The sequence below is a fragment of the Sphaerodactylus townsendi genome, linkage group LG16 (genome assembly GCF_021028975.2).
Source record: "Sphaerodactylus townsendi isolate TG3544 linkage group LG16, MPM_Stown_v2.3, whole genome shotgun sequence".
Lineage (NCBI taxonomy): Eukaryota > Metazoa > Chordata > Lepidosauria > Squamata > Sphaerodactylidae > Sphaerodactylus > Sphaerodactylus townsendi.
In genome coordinates, this window is record NC_059440.1 from 22,599,068 (window position 1) to 22,619,626 (window position 20,559).

General features: G+C 46.2%; 1 protein-coding gene across 1 annotated transcript in view; it reads left to right on the forward strand.

The window, feature by feature from the left end:
- VWA5B1 (von Willebrand factor A domain containing 5B1) overlaps window positions 1-20,559 on the forward strand; it is a 33,270-nt gene that overhangs the window by 2,179 nt on the left and 10,532 nt on the right. The window contains exons 2-8 of the mRNA XM_048518622.1: window positions 1,152-1,328; window positions 5,903-6,013; window positions 8,218-8,420; window positions 9,323-9,437; window positions 14,682-14,867; window positions 15,919-16,114; window positions 17,548-17,741. Of these exons, the coding sequence (XP_048374579.1) occupies window positions 1,152-1,328; window positions 5,903-6,013; window positions 8,218-8,420; window positions 9,323-9,437; window positions 14,682-14,867; window positions 15,919-16,114; window positions 17,548-17,741 (1,182 nt within the window). The remainder of the gene's footprint in view (window positions 1-1,151; window positions 1,329-5,902; window positions 6,014-8,217; window positions 8,421-9,322; window positions 9,438-14,681; window positions 14,868-15,918; window positions 16,115-17,547; window positions 17,742-20,559) is intronic.

The following is a 20,559-nucleotide window of genomic DNA, read 5'->3' on the forward strand; positions in this document are numbered from 1 at the left end:
ACAGATGCAGGCAAAACGTCAGGAGAGAATGCTGCTAGAACACGGCCAGTGATTCCGGCCGTAAAAGACTTCGACAATACAGAGTACAGTTTTCTCTGTTTTCCTCCTTTCTTTCTTTCTTTCTTTCTTTCTTTCTTTCTTTCTTTCTTTCTTTCTTTCTTTCTTTCTTTCTTTCTTTCTTTCTTTCTTTCTTTCTCTCTCTCTCTCTCTCTCTCTCTCTTTCTTTCTTTCAAAATGGTGAGCCTTCAGGCAAAGTCATTTTTTAATTTGATTACTGTGTAATGTCTAGGCTACTGCAAGGGACTTTATAAGTAAACCAATTGTGATGATGAAACTTGCCATGAAAACAGGGTGTGATTTGACATGAGCATGCTCCAGGGCTCTTCACAGCTCAGCCCCATTTCCCAGGTCTTTCAAAGAGAAATCTCTGAGTCAGGTGAGGAGTATCTCTTGACTTGAGTGTACCTGAATTTTTGAAGTATCAGATTTTTAGGCCCCCTTTCTCTGAGGATCTCTGGTAGATTATACAGTTTCCCTTTGCTTGTTTTACCCTCAGAACAATCCTGTGAATTAAGTTGGGCTGAGGGGGAGTGACAGGGCCAAAGTCAGTAGCAGACTACGTGTGTTGCATACAGAAAATCCCAGGTTCGATCCCCGTCATCTCCAGATAAAAAGATCGGCTAGTAAGGGCTGTGAAGGACCTTCACCTTAAGAACATAAGAACAAGCCAGCTGGATCAGACCAGAGTCCATCTAGTCCAGCTCTCTGCTACTCGCAGTGGCCCACCTTAGACTTTGGAAAGTCAATCCCTGTCTGAGTAGACAGAAGTCACCTGGATGGACTGATTATATGACTCAGTTTAAGCCAGCTCAGTGGTTCATGTGTCACCCAATAACCTTCAGAGTGGAGTTTACATTTGAACCTAGTTCTTCAAACTCACATGGTCTCCTCATCGTCACAGAATGCTAGTAGAAAGTTTCCTTTTATCCTCCCCCAGTTGCCTCTTCCACTCAGTGAATTACACGCCAGCTCACTTTGTATTGCATTTATTCTGTAATTGGTGTAAGGAGATCCATTAGGAGATTAAACACTTTAAAGGCCTTTGTTAAACGAAAAGACAATCTCAGCCGTGCTGATTTTTCTCACTGCAGACAGAAATTATCCGGAAACGTCTCCATAAGGATATCCCTCATCACCCGGTCATCATGTTGAATTTTTGTCCTTGCTTGAGGACTGGCCAGCCCAACCTCCGGAAAACCCAAGGAGAATTCATCTTCCTTGTTGACCGCAGTGGAAGCATGAGTGGGGTGAACATCAACCGTGTCAAGGTACCATGCCTAGAGTGTGAATTATGGCAATTGCTTTGGTGGTAGTGTGGGAATATGTACACAGCATTCATTTTACCCTGAGGTTTGGGGGCATTTTATTGCCATGTGTACATGGGGTAGTGATTTGAATGCCAGAATAAGGTTTGAAAAACTGAAACCTGTCTCTCCCAGTGGAATCATAGAGTTGGAAGAGACTGTAAAGGCCATCAAGTCCAACCCCCTGCCGTGCAGGAACACACAGTCAAAGCACTCCTGACATATGTTCATCTGGCCTCTGTTTAAAAATCTCCAAAGAAGGAGACTCCGCCACTCTCTGAGGCAGAGTATTGCACTGTTGCAGCACTGACAGAAAGTTCTTCCTAATGTTTAGGTGGAATCTCTTTTCCTGCACCTTGAATCCACTTCTCTGTGTCCTAGTCTCTGAGGCAGCAGAAGCAGTCTTAATAGTACTGCAATGTTCGATGCTTTTGGATCTTGTGGATGGTTATCTCAAATATTCTTCAGTTTAGATTCTCATGTCTGTCACTGAAAGCAAATTTGGTCACGTAGAAATATTTTCCAACACACATTAGATTGGAATAGATTGGATTGTGACTGTTCATTCCTCCAACCCTTTTGTTTGGTCCCTAGACAGCAAAGTTGCTGTTGATTTGCCCTCTGCTCCCTCTGTGTAGGTTGTTGTTTTTTCATCTAAGTGAACAAAACACAGTGATGATGATGTCACAACATTGCATAACCAATTTGATTTGGCATTGGAGCGATGTCTCTGTGGGACCATGAAGTCAATTGTCAGGGAGAGCAACGCAGTTTTGGAGCAGAGCTGAAAAATTGTCAGGAAAGAGAGCTGGGTTTTTTTTCTTTTCCTTTTTGAAGTGTTCTTCAAAAGGTGTGAGCTGTTTTGGCTCGGCTGCCTTCGTGTCAATTTGAAAACCTGTCTTCTGGTGATCGCTTTCCGATTTCTACTCCAGTGACCTCTGCTGAGTTGCGAGCATCTCAGACCTAGGAAAACTAAATTGTCTTGGACTGGTTTTGTTTGAATTGCACCATAAAAGCACCAGAATTTTTTTTTAAAAAAATCCACTGCCTTTAACATTTCTATATCTAATTCTCAGCATGGCCCTGTTTGCTGATATTTAAATCTGCTGATTAGGGCTATGTAGAGAGAGATGTTTCTGAAAACTTGGAGGAATCGCTATGATTGCATAACATTCCAAAATGTGTTTTTTTTAATGGAGGAAGGGGTTAGTTTTTAGATGCCTCCTTTCTCCATCTTAAGGAATCTCAAAGTGGCTTACAATCACAATCCCTTTCTCTTTCCACAACAGACCTTTTGTGAGGTAGGCGGGGCTGAGAGAGTTCTGAGAGAGCTGTGACTGTCCCAAGGTCACCTAGCAAGCTGCATGTGGAGGTGTGGGGAATCTAACACGGTTCTCCAGATTAGAGTCCACTAACCACTACATCCCACTTTTCAATGAAAAGGTCTTCAACACAGCTTACCTCATTTTACAATATTACGGTAATTCCCTTGGAGTCTTTTGAAGACTCAGAAGTGAAAGCATTCTCTGGTTCCTGAAACTCAGCTCCGTTTCAAATAAATCCTATTTACCGTTATATTACCTGCTTCCCCCCTTTTCTGATTTCCTTCTGGACAAAGAAGATCTTTCAGATAAATTAGCTCAGGGATGAATGGCAACTTTGACATATAAAGTCCATGGATACCTTTTTTTTTCTCATCCGAGAGGCACAGTATTTATTCAGAGATAAGAGCGGAACAAAAGCTAAGTGTCAGAACAAATATGCAGACCTTAGAGATTCTGTCTGGCACAACATGAATTTCCAGGCTTGTTTTCGCAATCCATTGATTGCAGAGACCTTATAAAGTTGATCTTGGGATGATGAGCATTGATTATGAACAGTGGTGATGGGTGTTGGCATAGCAGCATAGGATCTCACTGTATGTGACACTACCCTATCTTTTATTTATTTATTTATTGCCTTTAAGGAGCAGCAGTGGCGTAGGAGGTTAAGAGCTCGTGTATCTAATCTGGAGGAACCGGGTTTGATTCCCCGCTCTGCCGCCTGAACTGTGGAGGCTTATCTGGGGAATTCAGATTAGCCTGTACTCTCCCACACACGCCAGCTGGGTGACCTTGGGCTAGTCACAGCTTCTCGGAGCTCTCTCAGCCCCACCCACCTCACAGGGTGTTTGTTGTGAGGGGGGAAGGGCAAGGAGATTGTAAGCCCCTTTGAGTCTCCTACAGGAGAGAAAGGGGGGATATAAATCCAAAACTCTTCTCTTCTTCTTCTTAAGTTGCAGCTGACTTGTGGCAACCCTGTAGGTTTCTAGGCAAGAGACATTCAAAGGCAGTTTGCTATTCTGCCTCTGTATAGCAACACTGGATTGCGGTCTCCCATCTGAGTACTAACCATAGCTGACTCTGTCTAGCTTCTCTTACAAGATCTGGCTATCCAGGGCCCTTTCCCCACTTACCTTAAGCCCCGCGCTACTCGAGGAGAGTAGCGCGGGGTCCCTCGGCACTCCCCACTGAGAGAGGCGGCGACAGCGCAGCCGCCCCGACGCTGCTGCTGTCGCGCCCCTCAGCGCGAGGCATTCCTGGCGCTCTTTCAAAGGGCGCCTTTTGATGACCCCGCGCACAGCGCGGGGTCGTGGGGATGCCCAGGCGCGCGCCAGGGATGCCGCACGCTGGGAATTGCGTGCAGCAACCCTCAGAAAAGGGGAAGTGGGGAAAGGGCCCAGGTCAGGATATTCAGTGTCAGATTTCCCTATAGTGACGGGCAGTGATCATTCCAAAATCGGACAGGGGAAATTGCAGAGGGAAGAAAACTGCATATTCACTTTAGGAGGAAAGTGTTCGAAATCTGCAATGCCAGTCTTCAGGAGAGCAGAAATATCTCTGAAATTTAAGTGGACATTCCTGAGGACTATTTATCATCAGGTTTTCTCTTTTCATACCTCCAACCCAAACCGCCTGTTGCTGCTGTTTCCTGTCTATGAAAGGGCTGCTCACCAATTCATAAATCCCTCATAAGCCTTCAAAAACGTGCCTTCAGCTTTCTCTGTGTCATCCATTCAGCTGAAGTACGTCTGGAACTATTGCGCAGAAATGATGGGCTAGTTGCCTGAGAACGGGTGTCACGTCTTTGAATTAATGTGCTCCTCGGGCTGTAATACACTCTCAATAGCTCTTCTAGGGTGAATAAAGTCATTCTTGCTTATTGTTTGGATGAGAAAACTCAAGGTTCTTTTTCATTAATCGCTCTTCCAATGTCTCAAGCTACTTGATTTCCCACTCATTGTTTCGAAGCCTGACAGGGAATACGGCAATTTCATCTGGCAAAGCGGGCTGGCTAAAGATACTGTTTTTTATGGTTGATATAAGCAATTTATGTTGGATGATACATCATGTACGTGTGTAATACTGATTTATTGTCACACAACTAAGAGTGAATTTGTTTTAGTATCATTAGCTTGTTGTGGGACTATATACTAGCATACACACACATATATGGATTGAATTACTGGAGCATACAGAGTCTTTTTTTCAGAGTGGATTTAGTGGCACCCTTTATAGAGATTTTAGTAGGTGTTTTATTTATTCAGTCAACTGCTGTCTTGTAAACTGTCTTTGGCACACAGCAGCTTATCAAATAATACCTGATCATATCCATACAAATAATGGGAACATGCTGCTAAATCCACCCAGGAAAAAAAAGACTTTTTATGCTCCAATAATCCAATCAGCAGATTAAAAGCCAATTGAGGCCTTCTAAACCTGGGGAAGAAAAAGGTGTAGTTCCAGCATCTAGGTTTACCAAATGGGTCTGCTAATTTATTTTGATTCTGCTTCCTCTTACAGCTGTAATGGACTTGGAAAAACAAATCCATATCCAGCAAACTCAACTGTGCAGTTCAAAAGCCCACTGCGTTCTTCTCTGAATCCGGTGGAGATCTTATCTGTGCAATGCAGAGGATCAGGCAGAATGAAAGGCTAAATTAAAATATATATTCATGGGAAAAGTTCAGGTATTTTAATTTCCTGCAGCTGGGTAGGTTTTGTTGCTCTGAGATATTATGGCTACCATTTCCAAAAACATCTAAGACGGTGTTGTTACAAGTGAGGAAACAAATCTGTTTCACCAGATAAGAGTCTGCCGCTCATGTGGAAAAGTGGGGAATCAAACCCAGTTCACCAGATTAGACTCCACCTGTTCTTAACCACGGCACCACACTGGCTCTCATGGTGGAACCACAAAATAGCTTCCATGGGGGCAATCAAACAAGGTTGGAAGGTTCTATGCCGAGGCTTCTATGACTTAGGTAGCTGTTCCTGACTGACTCCTCTTTGCAGACACAAACGTGATACCTCTCAGAGCCTTCTAATGCTCCTCCAGTTTTGGTGAGGTGAAATAAAACCAAGATTTGCCTTTTAATTAGGGGAAGAAGCTGGCAGACAACAGAATATGCCTTGACAGGCATCACAGCACGCGTGAACATCAAGTTGGAGTTTGCTGTTGTGCTGTCATGATATTTTCTCCCTTTCCACCCTTTTTAGGATGCCCTGTTAGTCATACTGAAGAGCCTCATGCCGACCTGCTTGTTCAACATCATTGGATTCGGGTCTACTTTTAAGGCATTGTTTCCTTCCAGCCAGGCCTACTGTGAGGTAAGCGGTGGCATAACATGCTTTGTGTTTCTCTTTCCTCAAACGCACAGGCATATCAGGAGCTGGCTTTGTGGCTGTTCCATCCATCATGGGCATAAGGCTGCAAGTCCCCCCAGGTCTAATCTCCCGTCCCAGGATTCCACTGTCTCTGTGAATTTGCAGTATCTGTTTCTAAGCTGCGTATCTTTCCTCAGTAGAAATAAGGCCTGGAGCACCCCCAAGCGAAAGACACACTGTCAGCAGTAAGCAAACAGATGGCTGATTTAGTTATTACAGATTTGTTCATCTGCTCAGAAGGAACGCGTGAAGTGGCATGCGAGAGACGGACGGATGCTGCTTTCACATCCAGAGTCACTTTGGTTTAATGTATCACAGGTGTCTCTCATGGGCCTTTGCGAAGGCTCAAAACAAGACCTCCTGGCCTAAGACTAGGACCAGTCTATTGAGGCACTGTGGACAGCATGCTCTTAGATTTCAGAGCCTTCACCTCTAGGGAACTGATCTCTGTAGTCTGGAGTAGAGCTGCAATTTTGGGGTATCTCCTACCCCCACAAGGAGGTTAGGAATCCTCACTGCACTCTGCTAGCTGCAGCCAGGGAGAGAACACAAGGTCATGTTAGTACCACAGTGACTCTTCATCAGTGGCGTACCTGCAATGGAGACATGGGGAGTCAAATTTCCCTGGGCGCCCCTTTGTGGGGGGTGGGGGGCGCAAGAAATGCAGGTCCATTTGTGGTTTTTTATTTTTAGTGTTTTTTCTGTTTTTGGCCTGCGGGGGATGAATTTTTTAAACTAGCAGCACCAAAATGTCAGGGATTTTTCAGGAGACTCTCCTGATGATATCACCCAGGTTTGGTGATGTTTGGTTCAGGGGGTCCAAAGTTATGGACTCCCAAAGTAGGTGCCCCATCCCACATTGTTTTCAATGGGAGCTAATAGAAGATGGGGGTTACACTTTTGAGGGTCCATAACTTTGGACCCCCTGAACCAAACTTCACCAAACCTGGGTGATATCATTAGAAGGGGCTCCTGAAGATACTCTGAAATTTTGGTGCTGCTAGCTTAATAATTGCACCCCTGACAGGCACCCCCCAAATTTTCCCAGATTCTCCTTTTAAATCTACCTCCTTCGGCATGGATTTAAAGGGAGAATCTGAGGTCCCCAGTCTAAACATTGAAAGTGATGCTGTTTCAGGGTGGGGGATAATCCACTCCAAAATAGCATCACTTTCAATGTTGTTTTAACTGGGGACCCCAGATTCTCCCTTTAAGGTAGATTTAAAAGGAGAATCTGGGCTCCCCAGTTAAAACACCATTGAAAGTGATGCTGTTTGGGGGTGGATTCCAGCATCACAGTGGCCGCTCATGGGGGGCCCCCGCAAAACTCAGATTTTGCACCAGGCTCCATTTTCCCTAGGTACGCCTCTGCTCTTCATAGCAAGCCAAGTCGAATTCTGATGATACTCTGAAGGGTCCTTCCCATGGGAAATTCACATGCATGATGGATTCATTTTCAGTTCACCTCCTCTCGAGTGCCTGGGGAAGAAAATGAAACCCTCAGGCTAATAAAGCCAGCAAATAATCGTTCAATTGCAAAAGTAATGAAATATGATTTTGTGCTAATGTTAAATCCTCCCTGCCCAAATACGTCTGCGGCCTTGAGCGTTAAAACAAAGGAGTCAGCAGAGAAAGCAGGCCCTGCTGTTGAAGAAAGCGCATTACTCTTGACATTTATCCAGGTGAGTTTGCCCAGAGTAGACGTTGCTGCACGATTTCTTAGAATGCACCTGCCTGCCGTAATGAAAGGGCAGAGTGACCATCAAAGAGCGCAGAATTTGGGGATTATTTCACCTGGCTTCACAAAACATGAGTCTCTGCGTTTATGGGGAGATAGCATGGAATGTACTTCTTATAACGAATGTGTGGACAGTTGCAGAGGAAAGGAACAGCCTCATAAATTAACAGCCCATCTTGGGCTGCCAACCTCCAGGTAGGGACTGGAGTTCTGATCCCCAGACTACTGAGATCAGGAGAAAATGGTCGCTTCAGAAGACGGACTTTCATCGCTGAGCTCTCTCTCCCAAACTCCACCTTCGCCACCCCCAAATCTCTAGGGATATCCCAACTGGAGTTGGCCACCCTAATGTGAAAACACCCCATGTTGTTTGTTCATATGAACACAGCCAACTCTTCTCTCTCTATAGGAGAACTTGGTTGTTGCTTGTGAGAGCATCAAGAAGATCCGGGCTGACATGGGCGGAACCAACATTTTGTCCCCCTTGAAATGGATCATCCGGCAACCCATCCACCGGGGTCACCCACGACTGCTTTTCTTGCTGACTGACGGGGCCGTGAGCAACACTGGGAAAGTCATAGAGCTTGTTCGGAATAACTCTTTTTCTACCAGGTAGAGGAGCCTCTGGAGCAGTGTTTCTCAACCTTTTTGACATCGCGGTACCCTTGACCTCGCTCTTCATATCTCACAGTACCCTACAGGTGGTACGCCCCTGCCACCCCCCCCCCCCACCTTCCCCTCCCAGGGTGAAGGGAAGCACCAGTGGTGGGGGGTGGGTGGGACCGGCTGCTGACCTTGCAACAGGCCCTGGCCCCTGGGCCAGCTCCACATCCTTGCTGGTGCCCACGGGACACACCGCAAAGGGAGGGGGGCGGTAGCGTTGTTGTGGTACCCCTGGGATGTGCTCACGGCACCCCAGGGTACCGCGGAACCCCAGTTGGGAATCACTGCTCTGGAGGGAAGGTGGAATAGTATAGCCCCATCTTGTCTGATCTCCAAAGCTAAGCAGGCTTGGTATTTGGAAGGGGGACCACAAAAGAAACCCTCTTTAGAGGAAGGCACTGGAAAACCACCTCCACTGTTCAACAATGGAATTCACTGCCTCAGAGTGTGGTGGAGTCTCCTTCTTTGGAGGTTTTTAAATGGCAGCTGGATAGCTATCTGTCAAGGGTGCTTTGATTGTGTATTCCTGCATAGCAGGGGGTTGGACTGGATGGCCCTCTGTGATTCTATGATTCTCATTTGCCTTGAAACACACAGTGGCTAGCAGCTATAATTTCATTTGCTCTGAATTCTAACCTTTGAAACTTCCCATGGCTCTGGGCAGTGGGGGGATTCAAATAATTTAACAATTGGTTGTTTACAAGCATCATTTTAACAACCAGTTCTTCCAAAGTGGTGCGAACCTGCTGAATCCCAACACTGGCTCGGGGAGGTCTGACCCTCTTTTCTCCATTGCAATTGTCCCCTGAGTCAATGTGTACCTATCTCTTTGTCTTTTTCTTCTACTTCAGATGCTACACTTTTGGAATTGGGCAGAATGCTTGCAGGAGGCTGGTGAACGGGTTGGCTGCTGTGTCCAAAGGAAGTGCAGAATTCCTGGTGGAGGGAGAGAGGTTGCAGCCAAAGGTACTCCTCTTAGTACTCCTCTTCCATAACCAATGAGAAGTTGTAAGTCAGATTGGTAGAGCACATCCTTTGCATGGATGTGGCCCCAGTCCCTGACACCTCCAGGTTAAAAGTGGGGTAACTGGGCTGGAAAAGACCTCTGATTAATGTTCTGGAGAGCTTCTGCCAGCTAGAATAGAAAATACTGCAGGTAGACCTGTGCCGGTCATTTCGAATGTTTAGATTTTTAAGTAGGACTATCCTAAGGACTCAGTAGCAGAGCATCCACTCTTTGTGTAAAAGTCTTAGGTTCAATGTTCCACATTGAGAGCCAGCATGGTGTAGTGGTTAAGCAGGTGGATTCTAATCTAGAGAACTGGTTTGATTCCCCACTCCTCCACCTGAGTGGCGGAGGCTTAGCTGGTGAACCAGATGTGTTTCCGCACTCCTACATTCCTGCTGGGTGACCTTGGGCTAGTCACAGTTTTCTCCTAACTCTCTCAGCCCCACCTACCTCACAAGGTGTCTGTTGCGGGGAGAGGAAGGGAAAGGAGTTTTAAGCCACCTTGAGTCTTCTTACAGGAGAGAAAGGTGGGGTATAAATCCAAACTCTTCTTCTCCTTCTCTACTGATCTGGCCTGGTGAGCCTGCTGGGAGCTCGCCTGTCCAGGCATACCCCCCTCCCACCTTCCAATCTGGCTTAGCAAGCCCCTCCCCATGCTGATCCAGCCAGCTGATGCAACCACCCCTCCCTCCTGGGCCAGGGCCAAACCAAGTCACATTAACATCATATCTGGCCTGTGTAACAAATGTGTTCAACACCCCTGCTCTGAATTCTCCCAACATTTGTGGAGACAGTACTGGGGGGGGGAGAAGAAGAAGAAGGGGAAGAAGAAGAAGAAGAAGAAGAAGAAGAAGAAGAAGAAGAAGAAGAAGAAGAAGAAGAAGAAGAAGAAGAAGAAGAAGAAGAAGAAGAAGAAGAAGAAGAAGAAGAAGAAGAAGAAGAAGAAGAAGAAGAAGAAGAAGAAGAAGGGGGAGAAGAAGAAGAAGGGGGAGAAGAAGAAGAAGGGGGAGAAGAAGAAGAGGGAGAAGAAGAAGAAGAAGAAGAAGAAGAAGAAGAAGAAGAAGAAGAAGAAGAAGAAGAAGAAGAAGAAGAAGAAGAAGAAGAAGGGGGAGAAGAAGAAGGGGGAGAAGAAGAAGAGGGAGAAGAAGAGGAAGAGGAAGAGGAAGAGGAAGAGGAGGAGGAGGAGGAGTTTGGATTTATACTCTGCCTTTCTCTCTTGTAAGGAGAGTCAAGGCAGCTTACAAACTCCTTTCCCTTCCTCTCCCCACAACAGACACCTTGTGAGGTAGGTGGGGTGGGAGAGTTCCGAAGAACTATGACCAGCCCAAGGTCACCCAGCAGGCTTCATATAGAGGAGCAAGGAAACAAATCCCGTTCACCAGATAAGACTCTGCGGCTCATGTGGAGGAGTGGAGAATCAAGCTCAGTTCTCTAGATTAGAGTCCACCTGCTCTTGACTACAACACCATGCTGGCTCTACCTTTTATGCTATTGGAGAATGCAAAAAATGTCATGTGCTGCTGATATCAAAAGGACGTTCTCCAGGTGTCTCGGAGATCGTAGGAGAATAGAGAGGAAGACACAGTTCAATTTAATAGCTTGTGATCAGCTCCTTGAAATGTGGCCAAACGGCCACAGGCTGTGAAGCAAATGCAGAACAGAGCAGAGCCACCTGCATTCGCTGACTGGCAGACATTTATGAATGTTGCATAATATATTCTGCTTCTGTGAGTCATCCAGCAGGGCAAAGACCGCTTTGCGGAGGCCCTGAAGATTACTTCCAAGCTTGTCAATCCGGCACGAGGGTTTTGTTGTTTGTCGAAAAGGAAATGGGAGGTCTTCAGAGTGACGAACCGGACCAATTTCTCACTGGGCGCAGAACTGCCGAACGCTCCCAGCCTCGTCCCTAGGAAGCGGCGCAAACTTTGAAGCCCCACTGTAATGGACCCGTCAGTTTCCGTAATGAAAGGAATTAGGCTGCAATCAGCCAGCACTGGAAACCAGAAAATGGTAGATGAGTTCAATTTTAGTTGGCGAGGCCAACTTCAAAGGAGCAAGGGGTGAAGGCCGAGCCAGTAATTGAGGTCATTATATAGCTAAGAACGGAGCGAGTGCTTGACCGATGCTTCTTGGAGGATTTTTCCTCACTGTGTGTTGGGACTATTGATCAGAGCTCCTTGCAAGGGGCACGGAGGAAGCGCTGCCAAGATATAAACCCACATTTCACCAAGCTGATGGAGTCATTGGCATAGAACACAGGGAAACGAGAGGCATTAAGATATTTATACCTAACTTTTATCACCAACGGAGATCCCAAGCCATGTAGAACTTGGTTCTCCTGTATTCCATTTTATCCTCACAACGACAGCCACGTGAGGTTGAGAGACAGAGCAACTAGGCCAAGGGTACCCTGCGAATTTCCATGGCAGAGCAAAAGTTTGATTTCGGGTCCTCCAGATCATAGTGCGCCATGGGGGATGGGCTGACTAGGGGTACAACCATTGCAGATGAAGCGCTTTTTTTCCACACAAGAGGGAACATAGGGCCCTGCTTCATTGCAACAGCATGTTTCTTCGCATGTGCCACTAGCCTCTGGTTCCCACCATCACCCACTGAGATTTGAAGGATCCTTGGTGAACCAAATCCTGGTTTCACAAACCAGCCATAGTTAAGAAGAGGAAGAAGAGTTTAGATTTATACCCCTTTTTTCCCCAACTGTAAGGAGTCTCAAAGTGGCTTACAAGTTCCTTCCCTTTCTCTCCCCACAATAGACATTTTTGGGGTAGGTGGGGCTGAGAGAGTTCCAAAGAACTGTGACTAGCCCAAGGGGAAGAAGAAGAAGAGTTTGGATTTATACCCCACCTTTCTCTCCTGTAAGGAGACTCAAGGTGGCTTACAAGCTCCTTTCCCTTCTTCTCCCCACAACAGATACCTTGTGAGGTGGGTGGGGCTGAGAGAGCTCTGAAAAATTGTGACTAGCCCAAGGTCACCCAACTGGCGTGTGTTGGAGCTAATCTGGTTCCCCAGATAAGCCTCCACAGCTCAAGTGACAGAGCAGGGAATCAAACCCAGTTCTCCAGATTAGAGTGCACCTGCTCTTAACCACTACACCACACTGGCTCATGTTTACCTTGCATCACTAGGATTGACAATTCCAGGTTGGGAAATACCTGGAGATTTGGGGGTGGAGCCTGGGAAGGCGGGATTTGGATAAGGGAGGGACCTAAACATTGCCATAGAGTCCACCCTCCAAAGCAGCCACTTTCTCCAGGGGAAGTGATCTCTGTCAGCTGGAGATCAGATGTAATTCCAAGAGATCTCCAGGCCCCATCTGGTGGTTGGGAACCCTGCGTGATGTTTCTCTCCAGAAAAGCCTTCCCATCCCCCCCCATCCCCGCCGCCCCAGTGTATTCTAAAGTCCCACCAAGACTTTCCAGGCTTTCGTGACAACATAACGTCAGTTTTGCAGTTGAGCAAACATCTGATCGTTTAATGATCCCTCTCTTTGGAAGAATTGAGGGGGCGTCTGCCAGTTAGCAGCTGGCACAATTTCCTGCTGTTTGACGCCCACGCAGTGAGTGGGCCTGGGCGGGTGGGATGAAAGTCACCCCCCCCCCCCCGCCCCCCCCCCCCCGGTCACCAGAGAGATGCGATTTACCCTTTTGTGTATGTCGCATGAAAATTGGCGGGGGTGGAGGAGGAGGGAGGGTGAGCAAAGAAGGGCCTGTTTAGTTCAGTCTGTTAACTTTCATCACAAGATAGGCATCAGAAGAGAGATGGTCGCAATCAGTTACAGTTTCTGGTGCTGAAAGCCCTCTCTCTCTCTCTCTCTCTCTCTCTCTCTCTCTCTCTCTCTCTCTCTCTCTCTCTCTCTCTGCCTTTTCCCATATAGTTCTGGGGGGGGGGGGGGGAGGGGAGAGACAGAAGGCACTCTGGATTTCCATGCTTTTGATGCAGCGGCCAAGAAAGCCAATGTGATTCTGGGCTGTATCCATAGGAGTATAGTGTCTAGATCGAGGGATGTAATTGTACCACTCTATTCTGCATTGGTTAGAACTCACCTGGAATTGGGTACAGTTCTGGGCACCGCAATTCAAGAAGGATATTGGCAAGCTGGAACAAGTCCAGAGGAGGACAACCAAAATGGTCAAAGGTCTGGAATCCATGCCCTATGTCCAGGAGAGACTTAGGGAGCTGGGGATGTTTAGTTTGGTAAAGAGAAGGTTAAGGGATGACATGATAGCCATGTTTAGATATTTGAAGGGATGTCATGTTGGTGAGGGAGCAAGCTTGTTTTCTGCCTATCACGTGCTCCACTCTGATAACTCTCAAAAGAATAAGTTTTTCAGCTGTTCGTCTCAACCTATTAGAGCCAAAATGCAATCTTGAATGGTGACTGACACAACACCCGCCCCTTACTGAATTATTTATATCCCTCCTTTTCTCATCGTTCAAGGCAGTTTACAATAATATACTCTGCTGTACAGAAATAAGACGGTTTGATCAGTTGAGGTGCAGTGGGTGAGAAAATGGTATCCTTCTGCATTAGAATATAGTTTCAAATGAATTAGAGAATTATTATTCATTATTATGTGCTGCCTTTGTCAGAACCATTATTTTGCACATTATTAAACATGGCACTCTGATACAAGAGCATTCCCACTCCTCAACATGAATGTCAGACCCTTTTCTGGTGAACCAGATTTGTTTCCCCACTCCTACATTCCTGCTGGCTGACCTTGGGCTAGTCACAGTTCTTCAGAATTCTATAGCCCCCCCCCCCCCACACCTCACAAGGTGTCTGTTGTGGGGAGAAGAAGGAAAAGGAGTTTGTAAGCCACCTTGAGCGTCCTTACAGGGGAGAAAGGTGGGGTATAAATCCAAACTCCTCATTTTCTTCTTCCCTAAACTGTTCCTTGCTTCATTCTCTTCTTGAAGTGCAATAGTCATTTTGGGAATGACTGGGTTGGGAGATTTGGGGGTGGAGACTGGGGGGAGGGGCAGGGTTTGGGAAGGGAGTTTCCTCAACAGGGTATAATGCCATAGACCCCGCCCTCCAAAGCAGGCGTTCTCTGTAGAGGAACCCATTGCATGGAGGTTGGTTATAATTCCAGGAGATTTCCAGATCCCACCTGGAAGTTGTTGGTTCTAAATGTCTGGTCCGGATGGATGAAATGCAGTTTCATGCTCTGTGTCCCTAGATGATAAAGTCTTTAAAAAAGGCTATGGCTCCAATTGTCAGTGACGTCTCAGTGGAATGGGTCTTCCCAGAAACAACGGAAGTCTTAATCTCACCGCTCAGCGCTAGTTGCCTTTTCCCAGGAGACCGGTTGGTTGGCTACAGCACAGTCTGTGATACTTCCCTATATGTATCTAACCTCAGGCTGGTGAGTACGAGTAACCAGTGTCTTTAAAGAAGGCTAGTGTGGTTAGCCCTCTCTCTGTGTGCCTTTGAGCCATTGGCGACATTGTAGGACGAACCATCTACCTTAGGCTATAACGCCTCGATGGGTTGGAATCCGGGAACAGGAGAAGAGCACTTCCCTGTTTCATTTCTATTTATATTCCCTTACATTGTTGTCATCTGGTTTGTGTCGCATGCTTTTTTTTTCCTGTTAGTTTGGCAGGTTGGTTTGTGTCGTGTACACATTTGTATGGGCCCTTAAATACAATTGACATGGTCTATGTGTAACATACATATTTATAAGCCACTCGGGGGATGCATTCAGTGCAAGGAATTATTTGAAAATAAAGAATCACGGGTTTGATTTTCACAAGGGAGAAGCCAAATGAAAACTGGAGTTTTCTGCTCAAATAGCCGGAATGAGAAAACGGAATCCTACCTTGTCTTCTGGGGATTCTCTGGAAGATCAAATTTCTCAGTTAAGGTCCAAACCAGACATAATGCTAGGCGTTCTATGAATAGAACTTCCAGGACTTTAACAAAATTATGTAGCCGGTGCACAGAGGGTCAGTTAGGTTCATGATTATATGTCTTTTTCCTATCCACAGAGCTAACTGCAGCTCTGGAGGGGCTATTTAAATCCTGGAAGAGTAATAGAAGGATTGGATTAAACCAGTGGTGGGATTCAGCCGGTTTGCACCACTTCGGCAGAACTGGTTGTTAAAATGGTTCTTGTAAACAACCAGTTGTTAAATTATTTGAATTCCACCACCAGAACCGGTTGTTACATTATTTGAAGCCCACCACTGGGTTAAACCTTTTCCCAAGGGACCCTTCTCCAACCTTCAGAGCATATGCCCAATCTGCTACTTTGGGTTTTTTTTCTTTCCAAAAACTGCATCAAGGTAGTAGTGTCTGCTGTTCTTGACCCCTTGGAAATCAATCCTGGGGAAAAAGAATGGCAAATGATGGCTGTGTTTGGTACTGAAAATGCCACTGTAATTCATTGCTGTCCTAATTTTTCATTCTCCCAGGACAAGAGGCGAAAGTACAGTATGCTGTATTCCCAAGAATCAGGCAGCTCCGTTTTTTTCCACTCGCAAGAGGAAGGGAGCACCGCCGAACACTGGGCCTCTCCCAAGGATTCGGAAAGCGGGCTCCCTTCAGACAGGGCCCCTGAACTTCTAGGGATTGGTGGAGACCTTGGGAGTGAGTCTGACCTTGATTCTGGTAGGTTCTCTTTCCGCTGTTTAAAGGATGTGTTTGCATGTTGGCGTTGGGGTAGCAAAAAGGCTAACAAGCTGGTTTACTTCATCCTAAGCAAAGTCAACAATGGCTCCCATTCAAATTGATGGCGATCCAGGGCGCAGTCAGGAGCTGGGCAAGAACAAAGCAAAACATCTGCTCTAGATGCTGAACAAATAAATAAATAAATAAATGAAACGTGATTAAAATAAACGAAACGGACAATAAAAATGGCTGAATCTGAATTGAGTTGGCTGAATCTGCATCAACTACACCAGCGTGGTGTAGTGGTTAAGAGCAGGTGGATTTTAATCTGGAGAACCGAGTTTGATTCCCTACTCCTCCACCTGAGTGGCGGAGGCTTATCTGGTGAACCAGATGTGTTTCCGCACTCCTGCATTCCTGCTGGGTGACCTTGGGCTAGTCACAGTTCTTCGGAACTCTCTCAGCCCCACCTACCTCACAAGGTGTCTGTTGTGGGGAGAGGAAGGGAAAGGAGTATGTAAGCCACCTTGACTCTCCTTACAGGAGAGAAAGGTGGGGTATAAATCCAAACTCTTCTTCCTCTAGATAGAAACAGGTGCAACACATACACATACTGTGCAGCTACGGTGAAGTGCTCTGAAATATCCATCCCCCTTTCTCTTTCAGCCCAAATTCAAACTGCAAAGTGACTTCCTTTTTGGACAGTCCCTCTCTCATGCTGGACCTTTAAACTCATATTCTACCTGTACTCTCCATTAAGGAAACATCCCCAGCCACCAACCGCCGAGGAGCAAATGGTGGCCCACCAACCTGGGCTATTAGCAAGCAATCAGACAATAGCCAGAGCAGTTACTGATGCAGGGATGCATTGCCTCTGATTAATTATATTGGAAGTGACTGAAAGCTCCAGTTGCTCCCTGAATTTGCCTCTGAACGTCTCTTGCCTTGAAAACCCCATAAGGGGGGTGCACGGCCACACAGCCATGCAGCTGCCGTATTGGTGCCGGGCAGATAAGAGGCTGCCCGGCAGGCAAAACTCTCCCGGAGGGCTGAGTTCTGCACAGCACTTGGGAACTGTTAGAAGGACTACTGGGGGTCACCATAAATCAGCTGTGACTTGGCAACATTTTCTACCGCCAAGTCAATTGGAAGAAGGCAAAGACAGATCAGTGAATTAGGCACAGATGCCATAATTAGCCACCTCAGCCAGCAATTACTTCGGGATCAGAGCATCCGAAAATAATTCATACCTTTTGACATGCTTGCAGGTTCTGAATGGCACAGTAGCACGCCTAGCACTAGTATGTAAAATTGAAGTCCGACGTGTTTCTCCTGGTACAGGAATTACTCCCCTGGGAAAGCCATAATAGTAAAAAGGGCTGGCATTCTACTGTTATTTGGATCTGTAAAATGGACCATTTGTTTCCCCCAAGGGACAGAACTGAAAACCTCATCTCGGCGAAGGGCATACAGCACCAACCAAATTGCTGACCGTGAGCCGATCCGGAAGATTCCCACAGCCAGTGATCCCAGTTCTGCCCTGATCAAGAATCCTCTCCGGAAAGCCCAGCTACAGGATCTCAGCCAGTTCAGCCCGGAACTGCAACCCTGGCAGAAGGACTTTCAGGTAAGCATCTTGCTTTTTCAGTAAAGAGAGCCAGCCATGGTATAGTGGTTAAGAACGGGTGGACTCTCATCTGGAGAACCTGGTTTGATTCTCCACTCCTCCACACGAGTGGTGGACTCTTATCTGATGAACTGGATTTGTTTCCCCACTCCTACTCATGAAGCCTGCTGTGGGCTAGTCACAGTTCTCTCAGAACTGTCAGCCCCACCTACTTCCAAAGGTGCCTGTTGTGGGAAAGGAAGGAATTTGTAAGCCACTTTGCGACTCCTTACAGGAGAGAAAAGCAGGGTATAAATCCAAACTATTCTTGATTGATTGAGTTACCGCATATCCATAAAGAAAGGCCCCCACAGCCAGGTGTAGCCAATTGCCCCGTATCTGAAGCCCCCCCCCCCCCCAGTGGTCAGGTGCCTCTCTCCTACGATAAGCCCCTTTGCTGGGTTTAGCAATCTTAGCCTGACGGAGAAGAGTTTCTATAGTAACCAGAAAGCAGGTATCCGAAGCCTATCGAAGCTCTTTGCAAAGACCTGCAGATCGCAACTGTGGCTGTAGAGCCTGATGAAGAAAGGGTACATGAGATAAGAAGGGAAGGGAAGCCCGTGTGTGCATGCTTGTGAAAGGACACACTTGACAGTCAAGATTAAAAGAGAGGAGAGAGTTGTTCCGTTGGACATGGCAGAATCCCTGCCAAAGGGAGATTGTCATTAGCATTTATCTGTGTGGAGGTTTTCCAGGCTCTGGGTTTATCTAGAACTGTTGCCCAGGTAAAGGAAATACAGCGGACTGATTGGGCAAACTGTAATCAATCAAATTGGCCTCCATCTGCATATGAATATAAAAATCTAGCATTTCTCCCTTTTAATCCAGGAAATGAATGATAAAGATAATACCCCAAATACAGTGCTTCGCTGAACAGTGAAGGGATATAAATTCCTGCTTCCTCCTGCAGTCGCAGAGGTCGTTTGGTATTCCCTTGCAGTTTCCCGCAGGGTTCCCGTTCATGCGAATCAAGATTTTTGACTTGTATCATCCTTGCTCAAAGGCAAATGGGTCACTTCTGCATTGCATGGCAAAAATTACTAACCCACCTGGCATGAGCCGAAATGCTCTGCCAGACTTCACATTCCAGCAATGGACACTAGAAAGCAAGAGAAACATTCAGCTCTTGGGATTATGGGTGGGGCTGAGAGAGCTCCAAAGAACTGTGACTAGCCCAAGGTCACCCAGCTAGCATGTGTTGGAGTGCACAAGCTAATCTGGTTCACCAGATAAGTCTCCCCAGCTCAAGTAACAGAGTAGGGAATCAAACCTGGTTCTCTTACAAAGGGAACGAAACACAAAGGTGTTTTATTTCAGAGACTTCCTTGGGAAGATTCTTTACCTGTCTAATGTGGGCTTTTGGAATTTGTGTAGAAAATGTATGCTACACCTTTCTGCTATAAACAATAGCAAAGGTAGTTGACAGCCTCACATTATAACAAGATGCTAAAATGCTGCAATGCCCAGTAAACTGCAACAGCAACCGAAGAGCAGCCACCCCGTAATATTAAAATAGCAGCCAATCAGATATCTTAAATACAGATGAAACCACATGGAGCTGCTGCACAAATAAAATTGAGAGCAATAAGAGCCCTGGTTAATCATTTAGGCAGGAAATTGCTTGAATGTAATAGAACTGGGATTAAATATGCTCTCCAGCAAAGTTTAGTTTGAAATTCCAAATTTACCAGCAGCCTTGAAGTCAAAACTGGGGAGTGATATTGCACAGTTCCCTCCTAACTCCACTAGCCCGCCTCAATTTTGTTTATTTAGTCCACTTCAATCCTCCCCTTTCTCCAAGGGACTTATGGTATATGGTTCTTCCTTCTTCAATTCCATCCTCGCAACAAATCTGTGAGGGAGATTAGGGAGAGATAAGGAGTAGGGCACGGTAACCCAGCAAGTTTCATAGCCAGCAGGGATTTGAATTCGGGGCTCCTAGTTCCACTTGGGCTCTATATTGCATTGGTATATTGCAATGGAGTTACTCAGACTTTCTAGAAAAGGCCTTTTTTACAAACTTGGTTGGGTTTTGGTTGCCAAGCAACGGAGCCCTCGTATCTCATATCTCATCATTTTCTCTATAATTAAAACCACCGGCTGAATGAAATTCATACAGATATATATATTGCTTTGTCTTCCTCCAAGGAAAGATAAGCCGCCCCGAAAGCCATGTTTCAGAATTCAACGAGGATGTGACAGTATTCCCAAAGAAGCTGCAGGAAATGGCGCAAACCCCTTGAAAGTTGTCGCAGGGCTGCCGCACACAATTTCATGCACAACCAGCAATTCATATGAGATACTAGGCTCTGTTTCCAAAACAAAAGTGTTTTGAGCAGGAGCACAAATAATTATCAGCATTAGAAGGGGAGATGGTGGAGGATAGAGGCCAAAAGGATGAGGGGAGAAATCATGAGAAGATATTAATCTTCGGAAGTATTAATCTTCGGAAGTATTAATCTGCGGAACTCACTGCCACAGGATGTGGTATCAATCACTACAGCTGATGGCTGCAGCAGACTTCAATCCATCAACGGGTATTTGCCACAATGGCTGAATGGAGTTTCCATATTCAAGATCAGTATACATCTGAATGTTTATTGCTGAGGGAACATCAATAGAAATATATTTTTCTCCTTCCTTTGAGGTTATCTTTTTGGTCACGATCATGCTGAGGTCCCTGACCTCCTCTACCCTCCTCCATCCCCAGTCTCTAGGTAACCCAGATCTGGCAACCCTAGGTGTTCTTGTACACCTTTGGCAGGTGTCTCTACAATGC